Source organism: Hetaerina americana, unplaced genomic scaffold (genome assembly GCF_022747635.1).
Source record: "Hetaerina americana unplaced genomic scaffold, ioHetAmer1.1.p SCAF_64, whole genome shotgun sequence".
NCBI lineage: Eukaryota > Metazoa > Arthropoda > Insecta > Odonata > Calopterygidae > Hetaerina > Hetaerina americana.
The window spans coordinates 2,202,379-2,228,158 of NW_027287250.1; the positions used below are offsets into that span (position 1 = coordinate 2,202,379).

The window sequence follows — 25,780 nt, forward strand, 5'->3', positions numbered from 1 at the left end:
AGCATGGTGTCAGAGTGACTTGTGTAAAAAATGAATTTGAAGCTTTTGGCAATGTTTCAACACCAGTGCTAGAAGATGAGGAAGAGTTAACTTCAGAGAGTGGACTCGGTGATGTACCTGAAGAGATAATAAATGCACTTAATTCATTTGATTGTGATTCAGGTGATGAATTTCTTGGATTCGAGGGATCTACCTATCCTATCATATATTTATACGTATGTGTATATAATACAATGTACTCTACGTATACATGAAGTACTATGCATTTGAATAAAGAATTACTATGTATTAGAATAAATGAAGCATAGAAACTATATGTTTCTTCTTTTTCTCAAGGGTTTATGAGATGAAATAACTGTAAATGTAGCAGATCTGTACAAAATAGAATGCAAGTTGAAAGGCATGTTTCCAGACTAATTTATTTCTGCGAGACTCTTCTTTAAATTATTGTGTACATAGGTATATAAATGTTTGGATTTTTTCAATTTGCATATTTTTTTGGCTGTGCTTGTGATGTAATGCACTTCCATCAAATGAAATAATTTTTTATGGAGTCATGCATAGCTCTCATTTACTGTTCACGTTTACGCTTGTGTATGATCCATAATGTGAAAGAAGTCTCATTTGCCAGTTGCTATGCGTACAGTGTTCAAGCTGTCATCCTACTTTTGTTCTCTGTAGTAAATTTTGAGATACATACACATAAATTCTGAAATTTAAATAATGAGATACGAATAAACTAAAATGAAATACGAATTCAAATGTAACGAAAAAAATGCTCTCAATCGAGAAGAGAATGTACATTTCAGAGTGCAAAAGGAAGATTCCACTGTACAGGTATTTGAGTTTCCTAAGTAATTTTGACTTGATGTGAGACTGATTTCCTCCAGCTTATAAACATTTACATGCTCATACCTGTAAACTCGGCATCAAAAGGAAGATAATTGGAATCAATAATGCACCAAATCGCTTGTTTGTGGTGCACAGACATATAGCAATGAAGAGACACTCACTGGACAAGAACTCCAAGATGGGAACAGCGACGTGGACAGTGGCCGAAATTTTGGAAAGGTGAAGCAGCACCTCTGGCAGAAGCTTCCCCATGGCATCCCTCATCTCGAGCGCACACACCGAGAGGGCTGACACGCAATCCCGAGCCTTCCGTGATGCCAATCCCACTTCTAAGCATTTGATGAGAAGAGCCTGGATGCAGAAGAAGGGAGCCATTATACACAGCACCAAAGCAATTTGCTTTTATAGTCACCACTACAAAAAACAATCAAGTTCTTAAACTGCAAGTAATGGGAAAAATAAAACTTTTGACTGGAATTTTTGTTATACAGAGAGTATAACCGAGTATCATTCTTTTCAATTTCTTGAATGCACAAAATTGGACAACAGATTTCGGCCATTCTAAATTATTTAATAATAACACACGGAAAAAAGCCAAAAAGGCACCAGCCAACAAATACTTAGGGACTTGGGTTTCCCAAAGGGACCAAAATATGCCAACGTCTGTGACACCATGGAATTAGTAGTGAATGGGTTTCCCGAGGGATGATATTTACATACTTCAATGAAATGATATCAAATACTTCACACAATTCCTGCTTGTGTTCATTTTCATTAACAAACATCTCAAAAATAACTACAAGAATTTCTCTCACACTTATCTATAGGCCCTAACAATAACACCCTTGCTGATAACCTCGTGTCTCCTTCCCAAACTCATGTCACCAAGTACCTCTTCACTTTCCTCCGCCCACAAATCACACTGACAGTCACAACCAACTTTTCAAAGAAGCAGGCAATAAACTTTCTGGGGAATTATTTATCACAATAGCTATGTTTTTCAGAAATCTTGTTGGAAAATTATCAAAAGAAACAACATTTCACCGATTCCACAGTTGCATTTTGGTAATGTTTCACACTTTTCAAACAGAATTCCCAGAAAAATAATTTCCCCCATTCAATTGTTTAAAAGCAGGCACATCAGTGGAAAATTAAGCTTTTAGGCATTTATAAACGAGAAACATTTCACAAATCTTTATAAATCAATCCACAATGTACAACATTTGAAATTAAATAGCGACGAAGTTTTTTTCATATATTCCAAATGATATTCCTTGAAAATACACAACTTTGCTTGTTGTGAAATAAACAGGATACTCAGGGAAAACTATTAAAGTGCAGCCCATATTAGCAGGTTGCAGGCTACCCCTAATGATACTGGTTTTATGCACAACATCAAAGATACACATGAATATAAGCATTTGAGAACTATGCAGCAAACTGCTCTTCCAATGAAATGAGTCACTAATCATCTCATGCCACTCAAACATCCCTCAAGCAATGTATTTACTTGTATGGTAGGATCCAAGTGGCAGTGGTAGGACGCCAATGATGCAATGGCAGGGAACACATGGCCATGGAAGTCTGACTTGGGAAAATGTGATCCTGGAGTGTTTCGAAGAGTTTCAGGCAGGCCAAGAGACTTCTCACTTACCTGAAACATCAGTTCAATTTTCTTTACTAGGAATAAAAAATCTGAAGTTTGGACATCAGTTTAATGATAACATCATTAAGAACATTCATCGACTACAAACAAGTTGACACGTTGGCAAGCAGGGCTAAGATACAAAAGATGAGGTTTAAATCAATTAAATATATTTAAATAAGCTTATAAAATATTACGTATGTATTTCAATATAAACTTAAATAATGTTATGTATTAAAATATCACAGCATAGTAAAAACTGTAAATGACACTACTTCATATTAATGAAAATTTACAGAGTAGAAACTTTAGACAACAGATAAGTTTGTAAAAACTCAATAAAAACTGTTAAAAATAATTCAAAATGATATCATAATAAGACATAACATACTGAAAGAGAGAATAACATGCAAATGAATTCATGAACTAAAAACTTCATGCAATGTGACACACATCCTTTAAAACTACATATACAATTAAAAAAAATCAATTCCAGCCAAAGGATTTATAAATTGTGGAATCCCAGTATTTAAGTGGAGATCCATGATTAACTCCGATCCAACAACTATCATAGTATTTGTCACAGTTCTTTGTTAGCAATGTAATTTACCAACTGACCCAGAGGCTCTGCTCCTCCTCCTATGGCAATTAGGCAATGCTCCACACCCCTCAACATCCACATAAAAGCAAGCACCTCCTGCATCCCTTCTTCAGCAACAACCTCTCTGCCAGTTCCTAAACATGGCTCCCTCCACAAATTTTCCTCCACCGAGTGCTTTAATGTTTCAATCATTGCCTCCCTTCCACCCTCAGACATACCACTACGGATCGAGGCCCTCCAGGCAGCGTGAAGCTGGCTCCTAGGAGGACCCATAGACTCAGGTTGCCCATTAGCGTGGGCTATGCTTAAGCCCTCCCCAACCCCTACACCTGGCCTCCCCTCGCACTTAACACCCAAAAAACACCGCTGTGCCACCTTTAAGGTTCAAAAACACAATACTGCATCCTTTCTGTCTCTTGTGCCTCTGACGATACTTTAATGACAATAATGCAATAATACATTTCTTTGTCCAGCAGGCACAGTGTACAGTACTGAGAATACACGACACTTGTACATGCATAGGACACCTCAATGGGATATAGATCACATTATTCCCAAATAGAAATACATAATACAGTTATGATAGGAAACTAATATACACTTAAGTGTTATATAAATAGTCATTTACACTATATTAACACTGCTCAACCGGATATGCAAATAGACTTTCCTTGAATGGCAACATTCTTTTCTCATTTTTTAAACAGACAGATAGTTAAACAATTTTGTGAACATTGATGCTGGTCTTTGAGCTACCATAGATGGATTTGATTTTTTCACACGTATGTATCTCTTTACATCCTCTGGTATTGTGACGGTGATAACTGTTATTCATGGGAAAGTCACCCTTGCTTTTCTTAGCATACATCACTGCATGATGGATGTTAACGCAAGGTACAATTCATATTCCCAAAAGTTTAAGAAGAAGTTGGCAATGTGCACGATTGATTATGTAAGAGTCTTACTATTTTTTCTGCGCTAAAAATACCTGATTTAAAGAGGATAATGTTCCCCAGATTACAATTCCATTAGGAGTTAAAGAGTAAGTCATAATATAACATTTTTAAGACATCTTGACTTACAGTGTATTTTAAAATTTATATCTGGCAGCAAACTGAATTAATTCTCTCACATACCCAAGAGCTATGTTCATCCTACTTAAGATTAGGGTCGATATGCAATCCTAAAAATTTTAACTTTGCTACCACCATGACACCGCACATCTCACTTTGAAAGCCAAAATTACATACGACTAATTAGAAATGTGAGAATGCGGCAGATACCATAAAAAAAGGATTAGAAGGGTTAAAGTTGGTACCATGATGGGCATACCTTGCCCTCAACAGCGATCGATAAACATTGCATGCAACAAGGATAAGATTTGAACTCATTGGAGGAATTGAATTCTTAGCCTCACTTGCCCACGGGATGCAATCACTTACCAGGAGACAGAGGGAGTGTGCTAGGTTGTCAACATCATTGGCGCCATCCCTTGAAAGGATCAAGGCTTTGTTCTGCATCACCTGAGGTATTTCCTGAAGAATTAGATGCAGCACCTTCCAATCTGTATGGGAAACAAATTATTCTTCTGTAGTTAATCTAAGTATACTACTTTAATTAGAATTTGATTTCCCTTTCAATCGAGTGTAGCCACCAGAGAATATTATTTTCCTGATGTGAAAATTTGGTGTCACCCTCCAAAATGATTTATCACTAAAAAGGGGGAAGCTATATTCTGACCAAAATGGGAAGCATTATTGAGGTCAGCGAGGGAGCCACGTGCGTTTGCTGCAGGAGAGTCAAATGCTCTGAATATACAGTCAATGTAACTTAATAATAAAGTGGGCTGGAAATAGTTTAAGGAGGATTTGAGTATTTTCAAAATTATTTACTTCAGCTGAGAATGAGGGGAAATGGTTGCCCACGTCAGCACCCTAATTTTGCTTGAGAAACTGCTTGCTGATTTGGAAATAGCCATGGGGCACGCAATGGGTGCCGCTGAGGGGTGATGAGGATTCATCTGCTGTCGTGGTATCTGAAGTTTGTGGATTTCAACACTTTGTGTGTCGGTGCCCTTCAAATTCACCAGCCCCTCGGGCCGGCCCTATTTTGTGCCTTCACATGAAATGTATAAGCATTCAATAAAACTCACACACAACTCCTGAACTACTACATATTTTTTATTGGAATTTTAAATGAGCAGAGATTATACGCCAGAGTAACCAAGTAGAGTGTGGTATTGTTCTAAGCACGTCCCTCTATGGAGTGGAATCCTATGAAATACACAAATAAAGCAGTTTTCACTTCTCCTTTTCTTGGCTGCATATACTCTACAAGGTCTCCAAGGTATTTACTTGCTCCCAGCACTAACTATTATCTCTTATTATCCTTCTTCATGTCAATTGAAAGTCTTCCTGGCGTGTGTCCATCTCAGGTGCATGCCTTGAAGAGAAACCGTTACTGTTTTCCTCTCGAGTGTTTGAGATGGGCTCTTCTGTGTCTCTGTGACTCACCCAGTGTGTCTTGCAACTTCATGCAAGAAATTTTTACAAACATTTTATTTTCCATTGAGCAGCAAAGGCACCCTAAAAGAATTGAATAGGGCACTGTTCAACAAACACAGCATTGTCTTCTTTGACCAATTCATGATCTTTCTCATTATTGCTCAATGTGTGTGTCTCTGTTAGAGAGTCCAATGTCCAGCAATCATTTATTGCCTTTACGCACCTGCCCCATAAGGATAACAATCCAAAAAAAATTTTCATTTCTCCAATGGTTATATTGTGCCACTTCAAACTTTTACAGAATCACTGTAATGATGCAAAGGTAGAACACGAACAGTTTTCTTGGTAACCATTATATCTTCATCGCTGTCACTTGGGATTTTGTTATTGCTTTCGTCAGCACTTCCATCATTTCCTTCACAACTTGGGGCATTAACCGGAAATACTTGGTTTAATATATCACTTCCGCTCACTCACCTTCTTTTCTCGGCAGCCACGATTACGTAAGGGGCAGCAATGAATGTTGCAGGTTAAAAAAATAATAATATCTCTCAAAAACACCTTAAAATTTTACAAAAACTTCTAGACTAATAAGGATCAAAGAAATAGCTCCTAATAGTTCCAAAATAATCCACCAGGGCGTGAAAACCCGAAGACTAACTGAACACAAATTAATTTGCAAGCTGCCACTTGATATTGGCGACAAAAACATATCAATATGTGAATGATCGACAAAGTGTAAACAAGGTTTTAAGGTATGCAAGAGTTTCAGTTATAGGAATACTGAGGAATATATGCGTGGGCTTTCAGCAAGAAGTTAAACTAACAATTAAACATGAATGATTATAATTGTACGCATTAACAAATTTTTGTTGTTTTGCGGTTATAATTTAAAATGTATGCCTCTATTTATGGGGGTGCAACATTGGACAGACAAAAATAGGGGATTCAAAAAGTACAATGAAGTTAGGAATGACTTCAGTAGCAGTTTCTCACGCAAAATTAGGGCACTGACATGAGGGCAACCCTTTTCCCTCATTCTCAGTTGAACTAAATAATTTTGAAAACACTCAAATCCTCCTTAAACTATTTCCGGCCCACTTTCTTAATAAATTACGTCTACAACATATTCACAATAATTGACTCTTCTGTAGCAAACACACATGACTCACTCAATGACCTCAATAATGCTTCCCATCCATTTTCTTCAGACGATTCAGGCCCGTGCCCCAAGGCCCCGTTCCAGTTATCCTACCCACCCCTTCTTCCCCCTCCCCTTCCTCTTCACTTCCTTGCCCTCTGTTGCACAGATATTCGGTAATCATTCTCTGTCTGATGGAGATCGAGCCTTGTCGTAAAAACAGTGTTGCATCTTCCACCTTTTCTCTCTCCGTTCTCACTTGACCCTTCCTTAAATGCCCTTCCATCCCCCACCACCTCCCCTTACTTCATTAAAAATTGGCAATTTTTAATTAATTATGATATTCCACCATATCACGCCTGAAACGTCTCTTTTTACCTCCTTACCTTCCACCAAACCTTCCCCCAGTGACCACCCGATATCTCTGGCCGCTCCGACATATAGCAAAAATGCTCCCAACATCCAGAATAGCTCCAGCGGGCACCAGTCATCCATGAATCCGCTAGCGAGCGATCAAGGCCCCCATGACACACCACTTCCCTCTTTTTAACCGTCCCCCTTCCAATCCCTCTTCTTCCCAACCAGCACTGGACGTTTTTATCCCTCCAAAAATAATTAGCCTGAGAGGTTAAGCAAGGAAGGGAAAGGGCACAGTTAGTGTGAAGCCACACCACAGGAATTACTGTTCCAAAAGGGCCCATGAAAATGCTACCTTTGCAATTATCAAGACGGCTGTCAAATCGAAAAACTGTGCTTACAAAAATAATTTGTTAGAATTTGAGCAAATTTATTAAAATTAATACAACTGAACAATCTTTAATTTTTATTGATCTTTAATTTGACTCCATTATTTGATGCATAATATGATGTCTTATTTTGGATTTGAATTCTTTGAAATTTCATCGTTGTCATAAATAGTTTAAATATAATTCAAATTTCCCATTGAGGTGATTTTTCTGATATCATTTTTCAGTTTTAATAACTGGAGCATGGCACACAATGTTTGACATTTCTTGAGTTGTTGAGGTGGATAAAGCATATTAATTTAATGATGGGCAAGTGAATTAAACAGGTGATGTAGGAAATGTGAGAACTGAACAGAAATCGTATTCCATTTTAAATATTGCACACACGTGTTGATTTAATCAAGGTCAGAAATACTGAAACTTTAAAAACTGCAACCACTGATGGCAGGCATAATTCTACCTTGATGTCATGTGCCGTAGTACTTCATCAAAAATAAATCAAAGTTCTTTTTGTCAATACTCTGCACAAAAAATATCACCCACTGTCTTAAATTCAAGGCTAAGAAAAAAATTCTTTCATTTCTCAGAGTTATTACGTGTACAATAAAAAATAACAACTTGTATTACCTTGCATTACAATTACAAAAGTTCCTAGTCATTCGCATATTAATTTCTCAAATTATTCCACTCAATTCACAGTTCAACCATTGGAATTCCATTGACATTAGTCGAGGGGTCTCCTCCAATGATTTATAAATTACATGAATCGAATAAGAAAGAGGAAAACTTGACCTTGATGAAATGTTTATTTAATAAATTGTATGAGGAGCAATCAAAAAGCAATATTCAAAATTGCTTATGAAAGATCAGAGCCCTCAGGATGAATTGTTTCCTCTAAGTGTGACTCAAGAGTAACCCACATAACACAAAATTCTACTAAGTCTTCCAAAAATTATTTTTCCCAAAAATGTTATAAATTTTGGATGGTGGGGGGGAGGTATTGGCTTCTCATTGGGCAGCTATGGCAACTTGAATACGCCCGAGCCTCTTTGGTCACTGGCAGTTGCGTTCGATATTAACCCTCCGGCGCAATCAAGCCTTGTTGGACCCACTCACCTCTCTCTTGAATGAGGCTGAGGAACACAGCCTTGCAAGCGTACGTGAGGGAGAGGTGGGTGATGGTGCAGGAGGGGTGGTGGGCCAGGTGCGCTGTGGAGGGCGGGGCCGTGGAGGGCGGCGGGGCCGAGGTGGTCACTGATGATGCTGGGGGCATCGTTGAGGGAGGAGGGGAGGAGCCAGCACCAGGGGGCTTCTCGCTGTGCCGGTGGTCCACGGCCAGGTAGGGGCTAAAGCGTAGTTTGGCCATCCGCTGTGAGCCGTGGGTGGAGGTGGCAGAGGGAGAGACGATAGAACTCTCCACGGGAGGAGCAGCACCACCGCCTCCGGTGGTCGTTTCGGGGAAACCCAGGTGGAAGTGGGAGTTGGCGCGAATCTGGAGGAAGCACTCGATGATCTGCAAAGCCAGGATTGGCAGCATTAAAGCGGTGGCGCCACGAAACAGCAATTGCATGTGACAGACAAGTGAAATTCTATCGAGGGAGAGGAGTAATTAAAGGCATGCAATGAGGGAGCATTTTGGGGTCACTAGTCCAGCCATATCATCATGGAGAAGTCATTGTGGAAAATTCAGACACTGCCTTGACAAACTGTACACATGGTTGGCATTAGAAGTATTGGGAAAAGTTCCATTGGAGTGCAGTCATTTATCAATGCCAAAATGATCTGCGATCGTGCATACATTTTACCAAAGGTCTGAATTCAGCACTTCGCGTGCATGTTAGTAAAAAATTGTTACCAATACTTTTTACTCAAACCTTGTATTCCCCGATTGCAAGGATTGCTAACATTTTTCGGCAAATGTTTCAACAAACAGCACAAAACAAGCATGTCGTAAATATACAATATCATGATTTCACATGCTCTAAATTTCAATAATTAAGTAACTCTCAAAGCATTTGATTTTGAAGGTGGGCCATTTTTCCAGAGAGCTGGAGGTTTACAGGATTGCAAACCTGAGAATACTACAATATTTGGAAAGGAAACAATTTATACTGAAAATTTGATCAAAACTTAAGGTTTCAAATTAGAAATCACCATTCAATAACAAATACCAAATAAAATGTGAATGATTTTCAGATCCTATGCAGCTCACTTTAGGTTGGCTTTGCATGTGTTTTTGGAACAGTTCCAGTCCAAAGACACAATTTTTTACGGTAAAATCAATGTAAAACATAAGTTAAAACATGATTTATCAATTCAGCCATTGCATACATACCTTGTAACGAAGGCTGCTCACATTGTCAAAAACAGACGGTTTCTTGTAGTGGGCCTCAAGGTGATTAACCAGGAGTTTGTATGCTTTAATTGCATGTGAGGACGGCAGTTGATATAACTTGACACGAAATATGTGGATCAATCCTACGACAACGGTCCGCACATCTGGGACTTCTGCTTCACTCACGAATGGCCCCAGGTCTAGCTCATATGGCCTGCTGAGAATCTGGGAACAGAGTGGAGATGCTTCATTCAACGCATCCATCTCGCTAGGGCACACTCGCCTCCAGTGATGCATGTGCTCCTCTATATCCTTAGCATGGAGAGGAGACACTCAAAATGATGACCTACCTGGCATCATGAGTATTATTCGATCCAGAATCTTACTTGTAATTATTATTATTATTATTATTACTTTTTATTTGCCCAGAGATCACAATACAAAAATACCAGGTGGGTGGTGTATGTACATGATATAAGGCACGTTAAATGAGGAGCAAAGACACACGCTCAGTTAAGATACATAGAGAAAGAAATGATGCTCATAGTTACATAAATGTTTGGTACAAACCCATGAACATTGGCTGTAACATGCACATGCAATATCAAATTCAGAAAAATCATTGATCATTAACATGAATCAGACCATGACCATTGCTAGAAACTAAGAGTATGAACTTACTGGTCGGGAATATTGTTGAGATATTCATCAACCGAGTAGAACATATTGCCCTGTAGATATATATCTTTTTAATTTATGCCTGAATGCAGCAGTTCCCTTTGTATCCTTGATACTTTTGGGTAGTTTGTTATATAATCTGATGCCCATTTCATTGGGTCCTAATTTCAATGCTTTAGTTTTAATGTGGAACACTTGCTTAATGAAACAATTTTTCCCATTTAAATTAATGTCAAATATGACAATGCAACCCATGCCAAAATAAATTATGTACTAGGTGTATTCAAAGAAAGTTATATACACATTATTTAGGACCCTGAATTATTTTCATCTTCTCTTGGGGAATTAACCAACAAGGAATGCAAATTCGATTTGCAGAAAACAAAAAAGAATCAAAATTATTAGTTTATTATTTATGATACATACCTAAGTTTTTCCACTAGAAAGTTATCATGCGACATTTGTTTTTCCAATATTTAAAAATTAAAAGAAAGGGCGACACATCACTAAAATTAAATAAATTTGTAGTGTGCATAGCCATAACTTTATCAGGGTAAAGCTTCTTCATGTATGATGCAACAGCTTTCCATACTTTCTCTTAATGGACCAGAAGGTTGTTGCTTTTCTGTCACCTCCTCCTCTGACTAGCTCTCCTTCACAACTTCTTCTTGTTAAACAAAATTCAACTTCATGCCCTCCTTGGAAACTGTATCTTGATGAAATTAAATTCCCCAAGGAGGTCATCTTGTAGACCAGGAGGATGGGCAGGAGCGTTGTCCATAGCAACCAAGACATGGAGTGGCAAATTCATCTCAAGCAAATACTTTTTTAGGGAAGGACCAAACACTTCATTGATCCAATCAGTAAAAAGGAGGTTGCCTTGCTGTTTGACCTCCACATCAAATTTAGCCTGCTCTTCTGGACTTCACACTTCTTGAAAACTCATGGAGTTCTGAATGGTAAAAAAGCACTGGTTTGATTGTCAAATCAGTTCTTGCATTGGTACAAAATAGCAGCATGAGATGGTCTTTCATTGGCTTGTGACCGGGCTATGCATTTTCCTCAGTTGCTACATAGGTTTACTTTAGCATCTTCTTCAGAAGAGTCATGCTTTTACACAATTAAAAACCCACTGCGGCAGGTTACCCTCGGAATCTACGAGCTTCTTGAAGCCACTGATGAAATTCTCAGCTACCTATGCATCAGACCTTGCTTCTTCACCATGCCTCATAATACCGCGGATGCTGGTCCTTCTCTCAAACTTCTCAGACCATTCCCCGGATCCCCTCTAATACTCCTCCTCTGGCCATAGATGATCCTGGGATCTTCTTAATGAGGTCAACAAAAATCAACCTTGCCTTCCCACTAATGATGTCCAGCTTAATGTCACCTTGCAATTACTTTTCATTTTTCCAAATAAGAAGCAAACTCCCAACATTGTCAAGAATATGTAACTCTAGAGTAGACATATATTCTTGTCACACCCTTTGAAGCATCTACTCCTTAATCTTGTCTTGTTCCTGAAAATAGCTCAAATCATTGATGTAGACTGATTGTATATAGGTCAGCCATACTCACCTCCTTTCAATGATTTTACATATCATTGATACGGTTATTTTATTCTCTTTTTGCTCTCTTCTGGAGGCTTTTCCTTCGAGGGACATTTTTTCAAGGGGTGTTAAACTTTACACAAAAATATCACAAATAGCATATCTTAACCAAAGTTAAAGATGACAGTGAGATACTAGCGACCTGAAGCAGCACACACACACAATCCAAGAGTTCCCCTCTCCTGATTACTCATTATGCAAAATGTCGATCATCAAGCGAGTAATTTTTTTACAATATTTTTTGCTCATTATGCAAATTACTCATTATTGGAGGTGCACTTAAAGCAGGATTCTACAGTTTAATGGAGGAAGGAATTGGCATTTCATAACTCCAAAGGAATGGATCAAATGAAAATTAAACATAAGAGGTCAGTTATAGTCAGTTCACCTACAATTTTTATAACATTTTTAACTTCTTTAAACGACGTATGGCCCACACAAGAATCACTTTAGCCACATTCGGATAGGATCGCTGAGGATGTGGAATTCTTTAAGTCATTAAGTATTAATTCTTAAGTAATTTTAAATGCTATTATGGAAACATCATCAACCACTTCTGACCTGAAGACACTGACTGCAATGCCAGCAAAACCCTCGTCCTAAAAACTGGATCCATGCGGAAGAAATTGTGATTGGAAGTTTTGAATCTACATTTATCTCCTCTACAAGCCATCTGAAGTGGCTGTTATTTTCTTTAATCCCACCCACCTAACCACGATTATGCCCTCTATGACAGCCCAAAACCCTCATTTCCCTCTAAATTTCTACATCCAGTGTCCTGCCTCCCACAAATGAATGTCAACGGTGCTCCCTTTCCACTTGATGCTGTCTCCACTCATCTTTAGTTTGGCCAGCAAATTTCAGTCACACACAGACTCTAACAGGTTTGCCCAAAAAATTTCTAACAAAAGAAATCTTCATTACAGACAAAAACTATAGTTTTTCATGGGTTCATATTTTAATATAAATTGTAATAGTACCAAATATGGCTTTACTTATATGATGAAATTATAGGATCTTTACGTTCATTTTGTAGTGTTGGCTGATGTTGACATGCCTCACTCAAAGGCTACGGGTCAAAGGTTTTTAGCAGAAATAATGAGCAAACCTGGGGAACAATTTTCTTGGAAAATTTTATCTGTTTCCAAAGATAAACTTTGTTTATTCATTTCTTAAAATAATATAAAAATGAAGGTTTGAAAAAATAAGACAAAATTTCATTAAAGATAACTGATATAGAAAAAATACTTTTCCATCATTCAAAATGAAAAGTATTACTTTAATTACATTTCCAAATACTTTGCAAATATACCTTGGAAAAGTTTGGACTTTCCTCAAAATTCACTGACATTTCCTCCTTTTTTCCTGGTCATGACAATTTCCCTGACTTTCTTTGCTTTTTCCTGCCACTGGCCACCCTCATCATACCCTAGGGTTTCAGGTAAACTTTTCATAATAATGCTAAACACCAAAATTAATATTAATCTCACCATTGAAAATTCCCGCACCCATTTCATTGAAGTGCCCAAACGCACATTTGATCGCAGCCTTTTATTAAGCTCTCTATCGATTGTCAAGTTCTGCCAATATTTCAAATTTTACAACTCGATATTGAAAGTCAACTGTCATGTTAAAACTAATGCCTACTAATGGCTATTGCATGCGGTGAATATGAAAAGCCAGCTTTTCTATGAAAACTTTATTTAAACACTATGTATACGACACAAATAATAGCAAATTATGAATGTAACTGAGGAAAAATACAATAAAATATAGTTGATGACTATCAAATAGCTGTGGGATTCTGCAGGAATTCTGGGAAAAGGAGTGAAATGTTCAGCCATCTAACATAATAATGCACACTGAAAACAACAGGAAAGACAGAATGAAATGCTGTGAATTCGGCGTTGAACTGTGCAACTGGAAACAGTGTACAGAAATCGGATGCTGCTCAAACTTTCCCCAGTCCTTTCTCACCGTCAAAAGAACTTCATCACTTGGGAGAGTCGAGAGAAGGTAGCGTCAGGCATGGCTATGAGAGGAGGTGGGCTCCTTACCTTTTCTAATATGTCAAGTAGCTCAAGGCACCTCTTGCTCTCACACTCAAGGCAGAGATCAATCAATAATTGAGCCGCTGCATTTCGAACGGCAGTGTCCGGATCAGAATCCACATGCTGCAAGTGAGGAACAACCACCCTTTCCATGAGATCTTCTTCGTAGAGTGACCTAATGAAATGAAATCGATCATTGCCAATTGAATAAAATAAGTTGAGGCACTGACCAGACACAATGAAAGGTCATGGTGTCAGAAGAAATGAAAGGGCTATTACAGCTGTGACCAGAAGAGAATGGAAAGCAAATGTACCTTCAGATTGATAACTGATGGCTCCAAACAACTACTTCAATTACTTCCTTTTATGTATTCCCCACTTATTAAACTTTGTACGTGATTCTCTTTGATTACATCACATTTTCACATGATCACTGGTGAAGGTATCGGAATTTTAAGTTAGCTTACATTTCAATCCACTTTCAAAAACGGCCTCCTGAGGAACACTAGTGTCTATAAATCCATCCCATTAATCTCTCATTCAGAAAAATCAAGATTATATTGAAATCTAGGAAAATTAATGTTAGCTTTCCAGGGCATTACCTGCAGCACATGTATCAGTAAACAATTGTAACTAGTCTTAATTCCTAATGCTCAAACAATAGTCATATCCAACTAAAAATGGAGATGTAGGCAAAGGAATTCGTGGAGACTATGCTGACTTTACAACGCAGAAGTTAACATTCATGGGATAAAATATGACATCGGAACGACAAACAGTGGAACGGGTCATTCAGAGGATCCTTGGCGATCCATTGTGCATGGGTTGGTTTTTGAGTGAAAGGAAATTAACAAGAGATGATAAAGAACATACCTATTAGTCCTTATGATGTCGGACAAAATATCAAGCACTCTGATGCGTATGCTAGTTCTAGTTTCATATCGAAAGTATTTCTCCACTAGCATTCTAATTTTGTCTAACCAAGTAGCACGAGTTGGCACCATGGAACTAGAAAGGTAAGACACAAGGCGAAGAACTGAGCCTTCCTGCAAGAGTTAAGAAAAAAGAAACAATGTTATTACAAAGAAGTCAAAAATAAATAAATGATGTATCCATTCAAAATACTTTAATGAAGGTCAAAAGGATACTAAAAAAAATTGGGCAATTTCTCAACAATAATATTTTCCACCCGAGTATTTAGTTGAAAATGGAAAGAAAAGGAGAATTAGGGTACACACATTTTAAGTGTTAAGGACAGACGTAAGAAGGAAAAGAGAGCAAGGGTGGTTTAAGGAGAGCAAAGAAGTTGATTGAAATTTGCAGACAAGCTATCATCACACTTTCTCATTATTTTCCATTCTACCCAAACTTATCGTCACACCTAGAACTTGTTGATTTTAAACTGGACTCATTTTTCCAGAGTAACTAAAGCTTACGGTTGATTGTTGCTCTTTTTTGAAAGGAAATCTCACTGCATTTCTGGCAGACATCATTCTCAAAGTATCCAGTATCATTCTCATCTGGAAATCCATCCCAGTGCCAGTTATTAGTGAACTCTGCTTGTTACTAAAGACGTGTGTTTCCAAAAATTATTTTATTTTTTATGGTTCATATTTCCAACAGCCCAATGGTTTAGCAATGGGCTCGCCCCTGTCCCCACTCCTGGCCGATATTATTTATATGGACAATTTAGAAAAATTTTTGTTCTCCTCAGCTCACCCTCTTATTAATATCGTATTTTGTTGGTTTAGATATGTAGACAAAGTCTTCTGCGTGAGGACAGGTTCCGAGAGGCAACTAGGTAAGTTTCTGGTGCATTTAAATTCTGTCGATTCTAATAAACAATTCATGTGTGAAAAAGAGGAAAGAGATTCCGTGAATTTCCTCAACCTATCTATTTGTTAAGACAACGATGGGTTATAGTACTCCATTTTTCAGCAGGAAATGTCTACGGAACAATTCATTAATTCCTCTTCAAGGTATTGCTTTGCCCAAAAGCTTGCGGCATTTCATGCAATGATCCACCGTTTAACCTCTATCCCTAAGGCAAAATTCAATGTAAATAAGGAACTTAATGTAATTAAAACGTTAGCAGTAAACAATGGCTGTTCAGAAGATCTAATTAGTAAACTTTAGCCGAAGAAACTTACAAATATAGCCTTAAGCCACATTTACAACCCTAAACATTTAAAAGATCCTACTACCAAATGGTGATGAATACTCTATCTAGGAATTATTTCTCAAAAAGTAATCAAAATTTTACTTAAAAAAAATTAAATGTGCCCTTTACAGTGGTTCATGCCTTAGGAACCTGATCTCTCACACTAAAGACTAAGTCCCCAAAAACGAGAGGAGTAGAGTGTATGAGTTAAAGTGCTCAGAGTGTAAATGAAGTGTATTGGGCAAACAGGATAAAAATTTAAAGAGAGGATTAAAGAACACCAAACATGATTAAGGAATAAGAGGAAGGGTAAGTTCCTTCCACTTGGAAAAATGCATTGTCGAAGTGCAAGGTTATGCCAGAAGAAGGGTTAAAAGCAAGAGTCACATTACACGCACAGTTGAGAAAATTTTCACATTTTTAGGGTGTAAAAATTGGAGCATCTAATGATCTGTATTAATTACAATTAGAAAATTATAATACAGCATTCTTATGAATTTTTCTTGGGAGCATTACAAAGTTAATGCACATTTTCAATTGTGGACTTTTTGATGGGCATCAAAGGAATTCCTGAAAGTCTCCTCTCTATTAGCATGCTAGATGGAGAGATTTGTGAGCTAAAATGATTCTAACAAATGACACATGCAAAGTCAGAAGTTATGAAATGAGTATAGTTACTGGTCGACCAGCAGAACAGCGCTCAATCAAATCGTAGACTCTTCCAACACAGCCGTTGAACTGATCCTTCTCAATGAGTTTTTCTATTTTGGATATTGTTTCATGTAAATTGCTTGAAATCCTTGATTTATGGTTGGTATGAGCACTTGTTTCTGAAAATATTTGTTTCCAACCAGATAATTAGACATGATTTCACCACCATTAACTTAAATGTAACCAGCACAGAACATATCAAGTTCATTTGAACTTGAAAATAAAGACATTCAGGCTATATTTTTTCAGATAATCTTACAATTTAAAACTTGCACAGCAAAACAATAAAAAGATTTTCGAGACAAATTTACTTTATTTATTTTTCCCTGGCTTCAATACACATTTTACACTCTTTGAGTGTGTTTAGGAGCATTTCCAATCTTAGTAAAGGTTTACATTTTGAATGAAAAATTAAATAAAATAATGACTTTCGCCATCACACAAAGATGATTTTATTATTGAAGAGTCTGATGGAGATTTGATTGAATTAAAAATATTATACACCAAGATAAAAACTGCAAATTTGAAAGGTAATTTCAAGATATCAAAACTAATTTTAAAGCCTTGAATTTTGTCTGATTTAAGTTTAAAAACAATTATGACCATTACTGTAGCCCCATTCACACGGATGATCGCTGATCCTCCACTAATGCATATCCAAATAATAATATGAATCATTAAGCTTTAATATAAGTAAAGGGACATGGTTCACTCACCGATATGAGTTATAGTAAGCTCTACAATAGTTAAAACAAGATCCCAAGCAGGATCATGCAGCTCAGATCCATGTTCATCCACAAGTCTCTGTATACCCCAAATCACTTCAAAATTAACTATGGGATAGTCATATTTCATGGCCTGCAATGTTTTGGAAGGAGGGATTCATAAATATAGGTAGTCAACAATATCATTGGAGTATGCAATAAATATGCATGGAAATTCATCCATAAAATTAACAGAAATATTAACAAACATTGGAATGACACATTCTATCATTAATGAACTCAACTACAAATACTTCCTAAAAGCAAAAATGTCCAGCGAAAAGAGATGTTTTCCAATCCCTTTCACAACAATTTATAGTTAATGTATAATGCACCACTCTCCACTCATCATATTAAATCCCTCTTCACGAATTCTCAAGACCTGGTGCCTGCTCTAATAGGTAACTCTGGAAACTTTTCAACACTAGGGCTTAAGCACACACTCTTTGACACCAACCACAAGTTGACAAGGTAAACAATTGTAAAATGCCAAATGCAAAAAGGTCTCCATCTGTAAAGAAGTGAATATTCTACAAGTATGGATAATTCAAAGTAACACAATTAGGTTATCTAACAAAATAATCTTGGCAGCTATTCAGGTATTTGAAAAAAACAATTACATTTCATATTTACTGAGATAACTCAAAAGAATTGTAGCATGACCTATAAGTAAAAAGATAAAATGATTATCTCCCACTAGGCAATGGTTGAATGCAAAATAATTTAATAATTTAAATTAATTTATATTCTATTTTTTAATGTAGTTTTTTATACATAACAAAATATCACACAAACATCTATGAGGGAGTCTTCACGCTGGTTATTTCGAATACTACCGAGTGACCACATCTTTCCTCTGGCTACATGTTGAGGAGCACTTTGGGTAACTGTAAATTAATTCACAGTAAGTAACTGCTTCTCAGCAGGATGTTCAATTATCACAACTCTCAGGATATCCATAAAAAACTATACCTGGAGCACAATGGCTTATTTCCCAAACATGCACTGTAATAACATGAGATAATTATGCAATGCTTAACATGAAATGTTTTCCAGGATTTAAAATATAACTGTCAAACATTCTTGGCAATACATATCAATTATTTCCATATGCATAAATTCATTCATGGACACATTTTAAAATTACCTGTGCCACAATAACTCCTTACATTATAATCTTTGCCTCAATAACTTCTTTCATCATTCCGTCTTCCTAAACCATTATCTCCCATATACTTCCAATCTTTTGGTTCACCAACCACAGTTGACTATGTGGGTCATTCAATAACTCCTTAGAAAACCCAAGAGATGGTGCTCGTAGTTTCAGAAAAGTCTCGCTTTAAGTAAGTCTCATCTCACATTAGACTACGGTTAAAGTTTCAACTCTAACCATCACGCGGTTTTATTTCCATAGCTGACCGAAGCAGCGAACACTTGTTTATTTGGAAAAATGGAGACAAAATGATTTCCATGCACTGATTAACGTTTCTATTGAAAAGGCTTAACACTAAAAGAGATGAAAGCTGAGTTGGGTGAAGTTCATACTATATCTGCTCCCCTCCTTGCAACTGCTTACAATTGAGTAAATGAGAGTGAATGTGGCTGGACATCCATCAATGATGGACATCATTAGTGGATGTCCAGTAGAAGTGACTTCCTCCAGTACCATTGACTAATTCCACAATATGGTTTGAGTGATCGACATATCAAAGTTCACAAAACATTTAGGGCCACCGGCATATCACAAAGTACGTTTTCAATTCTGTATGAAAGACTGGGAGTGAAAAAATCTCGGCAAGATGGGTGCCGTATGCTCTCGATGGAGAATTTCTCTTCCATCACGACAATGCCACCCAGGTGCACAGCTCACAGTTTTGATGGAGACAATTAAGGCACCAAAGTTCTAAATATTACAACATCCACTGTACTCATCAGATTTGGCAAACAGTGGCTTCTTTTTATTTCCAAACACGAAACAATAGGTTTGGCGGAAAATAATTCACCTTGAACAAGGAGGTCACTGCCAACAGAGAACCATACTTTGACGACCTTCCAAAATTCTACTTTATTAATGGCTTAAAAATGTTGGAGTAATCCTGGGAAACGTACATCACACTAAAGGGGGATTATGTTGAAAAATATCGAAACATCCACCGAAATTAATATTTTTCTATTTAAATAAAATTAAGAATACAAAGTATCTTTCCACAGTGGAAAGATGAATTTTATTAAAATGAATTTCCACAAGGTTGAGCCGGGAACAATTGAATATTTTTCTATTTATCCTAAGGACTTACTGAGAGACCCACATAATACATAACACTCAGCATTCCTCTCATCAAAAAGCTCCTCTGCCTAATGTTATTCTTCTCCTTATGTCCCTACTAATTTGACCGTGTTGGTCCAAAACACTTCCGAGATATGTAAACTGTTTTCCCTGCTTTAGTTTTTGCCCTCCTATCTTAATGTTCAACTTAAGCCTTTCTCTTTCTCAAAATCCACATGACCTTAGTTTTATATACATTGATTCTCATACCATATCATCACACCGAATTTACAATTCACTCAGCAATGCTTGCAACCCCTTGGCTGACTGGCAAACTAAAGCTTCATCATCAGCAAACCTAAAGGATTTGATGAATTCCATGCTGACTTTCATTCCTACCTCCAGTTCTTCCCATGCCTTTTTAATCATTTCCTCCACGTATAAGTTGAACAGCACCGGTGATAATGGGCAACCCTGCCTTACACCTCTCCCTAACACTGCCCATCTGCCCAGCAGTCTGAGACATGTACAGGTTGCAGATTAGTCCCCCATCTCTCCAATCTATTCTTATTTTCTTCAATATGCTCATTAGTTTTTCCCAATTCACTCTATCAAATGCTTTTCAGAATTCTACAAAACAGGCAAATACAATCTCATTGAACTCTATGTTTCTCTCCATCAGTGATCTCATTACTGCTATGGCATCAAATGTGCCTCTGCCTTTCCTGAAGCCAAACTGAACACCCACTAAGCAATCATTTTCCGTGCTCTCCTCTCCTTTAGTTGATGATCCTGAGAACAACTTTAGCTGCATGGTAAATCAAACTTATTGTTTTGTAGTCCTCACATGATATAGCTTTTACCTTTTTTGGAATAGGAACTGACACTGATGTAGCTAAGTCTTCCAGCCAGATTTCTTCCTCATAGATTCTACAAATTAGTACGTAAGGACTCTTTGTCCCACAATTACCTAAACCTTTAAGTAGTTCTGCTGAATACTGTCAATGTCATTACAATACACAAGCCTTTTCCCTTCATCAAGATTGAAGTCAATGAATAACTGATTGAAGCACTTTTCCCCTTGATAATCAAGTATATCAAGTGGAAAAGTGCTTCAATCTGTTATTCATTATGTTCGACTTCTACCACATCACGCCTGAAGCTACTCAAGATTGAAGTCCATAGGAGAGAGGAAGTAAATATGTACATTTGTAAAAAGAAAAGAGCCATATTTACTTGTATGTATGAAGGCAGGATTGAAGTGGGAGTACACTTCAAAGATGTCACGTGCTCCGACCCCCACAATCCCATGTTTATGTGGATGACAGCTCCACGGAGCAGCAAGTAGTCCTGACTGCAAAGTGGATCTTGCAGCAGGCGGCACATGGTGTAGAGGGCACTGTGTCCCATGTGGGTGCCCAACAAATTTCTCATTATCTGTAAAGTGAAAAACCATTCAGACATTTGAAGTCCAATCGTTTAAGTGAGAAATATCAAGTATACACTGTAAAAATTTATAAATCAACTTCCAATTATAAATAAATCGCATCCATTTGTGCAGACATTTTAACTGCATGTGCATAGTTCAGTGAGAGGGTTTGTTTCCATGACATGCAGGTAATAAATCACTCATGGCTCTTAGGTTACCCTCAAGATTAACTATTGCCAACATGAGACAATCAATACTAAGAAAATATCTTTTTGAGAATATTTGGGAACAATGTATGTAGCTCAAAGGGGAAAGAGCCATTGGCTACTCACAACAGGGCCTGCATTCGATTCTTGGTGACTTAATAAAACACTCTCGGCTTTACCCGAGATATGACATATTTTTTGAGCACCAGTTAATCTTCCTCGGAAACAATGCTCAGAGGTTCCCAAAAAGTAATTTTTATAAAGACAATTGGTTTCAATCAATACAATTAACATTTCTAGGAGTGAAGTTTGTTCCATCAATAATTACGAATAATTTTACTTTTCTGGATATAGAAATGTACATATCAGTATTTTTCTGGCATTTACAAGAACTTCCCATTTTCAACAACTGTGAATTCAGGCCACCCAGAACTTTCAAATATACAGCATTATATGCAAGACTAAAGCATTCCCCTATGTTCAGCGTTAAAAGTCTAAACCACCCGAATGGCTAACTTAAACTTCATACTAACTTGATAAGCATAACTCCTACTTTACCTTCCAACAGCTTTGATAAAATGGTTCAATGTTGGCAGTTCGGCACAGTGCACAAATGAATGTGGTCAATGAATCAAATGGCAGGATACTGTAGCACACGACAGCATCAAGGACTTGGATACATGAGAGCACTACTTCTTTAGAATTCGTTCTGAGGCACAGGAGACAAGTATTCCTGGATTTGAAATAAAATATAACATTTTACACAGCATTTGAGAACAAATCAACAAGCACAGCCAGATTTGGAGCACTTTTACATAAATTTGGCTATGGGAATGAATGTGACTGATTTTCTTGCATTTTATGGAGTGTAACTTAATAAAACGCAATAAAAGGAAAGAATACATAGAAAAGGACCAAAACCATGAGAGTAGCAACTTAGAATGTCTGAGTGATGCAGAGGATGGTGAAGTTCATATGAAAATATCAAGCGGTGAAAGAAGCCTCCGGACAACAGCCACGACAAGAAGAGGGAAACTAAAGGGAAGTGCTCGCTTATGAAGGCCTAGCCCCAAGGCCAAGACTGAAGGAAGTACGTATGAAGGCTAAGGACTGCAGGGGAAGACCAAGGATGAATAACATATCAAGAACAGGCGATGGCAGGTATCGTTCCACAGAGCGATGAAGGAATGGAGGCAATGGTGGGTAATTAAGGAGAACTGCTGCGATTGATAATGATTGGGTTGGTGACCCATGATGACAGATTTAGAAAAAGGATTATTAATCCACACAGCTTGTCAAAAATAGACATAGATTATTTTAGTGCAGTTTTCAATTTGTGCAAATAATTTAGTCATGTGTAACAGGGTGAAATGGCAATTCTGAGAGGAAAAAGTGATGGTAAAAATAGGAGGCTTCAACTGGGATGAAGGAAGGAGACTCAAGGGGGAAATAAATTAAATTCAAGAGTGAGGAACGAGACATAGACATGGTGAAGTTAGGAATACCTTTAAAAATGCACAAGGAGGCAACAAACCCAAGTGCAAGAATGATAAATGGTAAGGATTAAGAAATCATGGATTTCAAAGGATGATATTAAGAAGATAGACGAATATTCAATTGTTCCCAGCTCAACTTAATGGAAATTAATGTTAATTAAATGAAGAATACAATGCATCTTTCCACTGTCCTTTATTCACGTACAACTAGTTTCAACGCTCAAGCATCATCATCTGTGATAAAATTAACAGTCTTGAAAGGTTAAAGCATTCCTCAAAAAAGCCCACAGCGGAAGCTACACCATCCGCCTTTCACAGCAGAGTGGTTATATTAAATGAAGAACACAATGCATCTTTCCACTGCCCTTATTCACGTGCAACTAGTTTCAACGCTCAAGTGTCATCATCACACCTGATGACAACGCTTGAGCGTTGAAACTAGCTGTACGTGAATAAAGGACAGTGGAAAGATACATCGTGTTCTTTATTTAATTAAGATAGACGAATAATTAAAAAAATGTAGACAAAAATTGAAGAAGAAAAAGTTGTGAAGAGCACGTAAGGATATGAGTAGTTACAAAGAAAGGGTGGAATGGGCACACACAGTGCACATAGGGAGTATACGAATTTTCAGGATTTAGTGGAAAAACTCTGAGCACACCATTAAAGAATCAATAGGAAAAATAATGAGCCATAAGGTTCTGGGAAGCTTGAAAGAATACACAAAGAGGGCAAAAGATTACTCAGGGGAAGCTCAGTTAATGTTTGTGAAGGGTATATGCGCAATGCCATTACAGTGCACCCAGGCCATATTTGCTCATTAACTGTATTTTGAGGTGTTCAAAAAGAGTATAATTGAGATGAAGTACATATGGCAGCAAATAGAATACATACATAGGAGGCAGAGGCAACTTGTACGTAACCCGAATGCATAGGCCTCAGGTTGCAAAGGCATGGGTATTGGATAGAGAGTCACTAAGGGCAGTGAGACACACAAGTTACCAATCAGCACACATTTTCATCACAACCATAGGTGCATGAAGGACACAGCAATAGAGGTAAGGGAAGGGCTGGAGTGAGGAAGGAAAGTAAGTTGGGAACTGATCAAGTCCGACTTTTGAATGATCAAGCTGTGGGTGCACAGGATGACTTAGGATCACTGCTATGTGGCAAACCTCTCCTTAATGAGCACTTCCAAGCAGAGTCTTTGAGGTGAAGCTTGAAGGGAAGCTGACATAGGGAGTGGCGAGCTCCCATCACTGGTGGCTGTGGTTAGATGCACACTCCATGCCGGCACATCATGCTGTGGCACGGCAGAGTGGATCATGGGCATTAGTCAGTCAGCCAACAAAGGGATTGAAACCACTGCTGAGCACATTGCAGAACCAGTGTGCTAGGTGCGGGATGAGAATCAATCAAACAAAGAAGACGATAGTGAGGTTCTCAAGAAATAGGAAGGCTACGTTAAACAAAGTTGGAGGGCATAAATTAGATCTGGTTGAACACTTCGCTTATTTAGGAAATGCTTAAAATGATATTGAACAAAGCAGTGAGGGCAATGAATTAGTCCAAGTAGTTTTTCAAAGAGGAGAGAGATGGTGAGAAGGATCTTGATTTAAAATGAAAACAAGAGGTTAGGAAAACATTATTTGGGGTTTGGTTTTGTATGACTGCCTAACATGAATTTGAGGCAAGGAAACAAGAGGAGACTGGAGGCTTTTGAGAATTCAATGAGGACAAGAATGGCAAAAATACTTTGGTCTAAGAGGAAAATGAACAAAGAAGTGCTGGGCGTGGTATTGGAAGAAAAAAAGTTGCTTGGAGGTATCTGAAGAGGCAGAAAAAGCAGATGCAAGACATATTGAGTGGCAATGGAAATAATGATGACAGCCATTGAGAAAAGAATGTCCGGTGTGAATGGAAGGAATGAAAACTTGTTGAAGGGAATGAAGGGAGGTAGCGTGTTTATGGAGTCAAAACATGGGGTCCAATGGTGCCTATTTAGTGCATGTGTTAGGAGTGGATTAGAATTGTAGCAGTGCTTTGAGTCCATTCAGCATTGGAAGCACCATTTCAAAGGGAATATTAAAGGTGACAGACAAACTTTACAGCATTTTTTTCAAAACAGGGAATTTTAAATTCTATATTTCAAGTAATATATTTTCCCCCTGATTTCTATATTTAAGCCTTAAAAACTTTATACTGGGCTCTTTCACACCTATCACATATGCCTCTCATTTAAGCAGGGCCACAAGTAGCCCTGCAACATAGGATGGATAAGGAAATTTCCAGTTCTTGCAAATTTTCTTGCATGGCTTCAGCAACAGGAAAATATGCTGATCTTCACTGATATGGTTATAGATTACATTTCCGATGCTTTTGGTATTGGAATGTTAACTATTCCCACAGCATACTAATGTTTTAAAAAGTGGAAGAGAATGTATAAAATTGAAATGGCAAATGCAAAAAATTCATTTTTAAGGAAGCCTTTGAAAACTAAAAACTTGAATGATAACATTCACTGATCATGTGCAATGTGTCACCTGGCGAACTGGGATCTATGACTTCGCTTTATTCAGCACCA

General features: G+C 37.6%; 1 protein-coding gene across 1 annotated transcript in view; it reads right to left on the reverse strand.

Moving 5' to 3' along the window:
* Positions 1–25,780, reverse strand: part of LOC139695787 (tuberin-like) — a 64,752-nt gene that overhangs the window by 37,572 nt on the left and 1,400 nt on the right. Inside the window, exons 5-15 of the mRNA XM_071594573.1 lie at positions 22,259–22,433; positions 21,302–21,502; positions 17,752–17,893; positions 17,003–17,154; positions 15,037–15,209; positions 14,170–14,338; positions 9,825–10,049; positions 8,606–9,002; positions 4,541–4,662; positions 2,363–2,506; positions 1,014–1,203 (exon numbers count right to left, since the gene is read on the reverse strand). Of these exons, the coding sequence (XP_071450674.1) occupies positions 1,014–1,203; positions 2,363–2,506; positions 4,541–4,662; positions 8,606–9,002; positions 9,825–10,049; positions 14,170–14,338; positions 15,037–15,209; positions 17,003–17,154; positions 17,752–17,893; positions 21,302–21,502; positions 22,259–22,433 (2,090 nt within the window). The remainder of the gene's footprint in view (positions 1–1,013; positions 1,204–2,362; positions 2,507–4,540; positions 4,663–8,605; positions 9,003–9,824; positions 10,050–14,169; positions 14,339–15,036; positions 15,210–17,002; positions 17,155–17,751; positions 17,894–21,301; positions 21,503–22,258; positions 22,434–25,780) is intronic.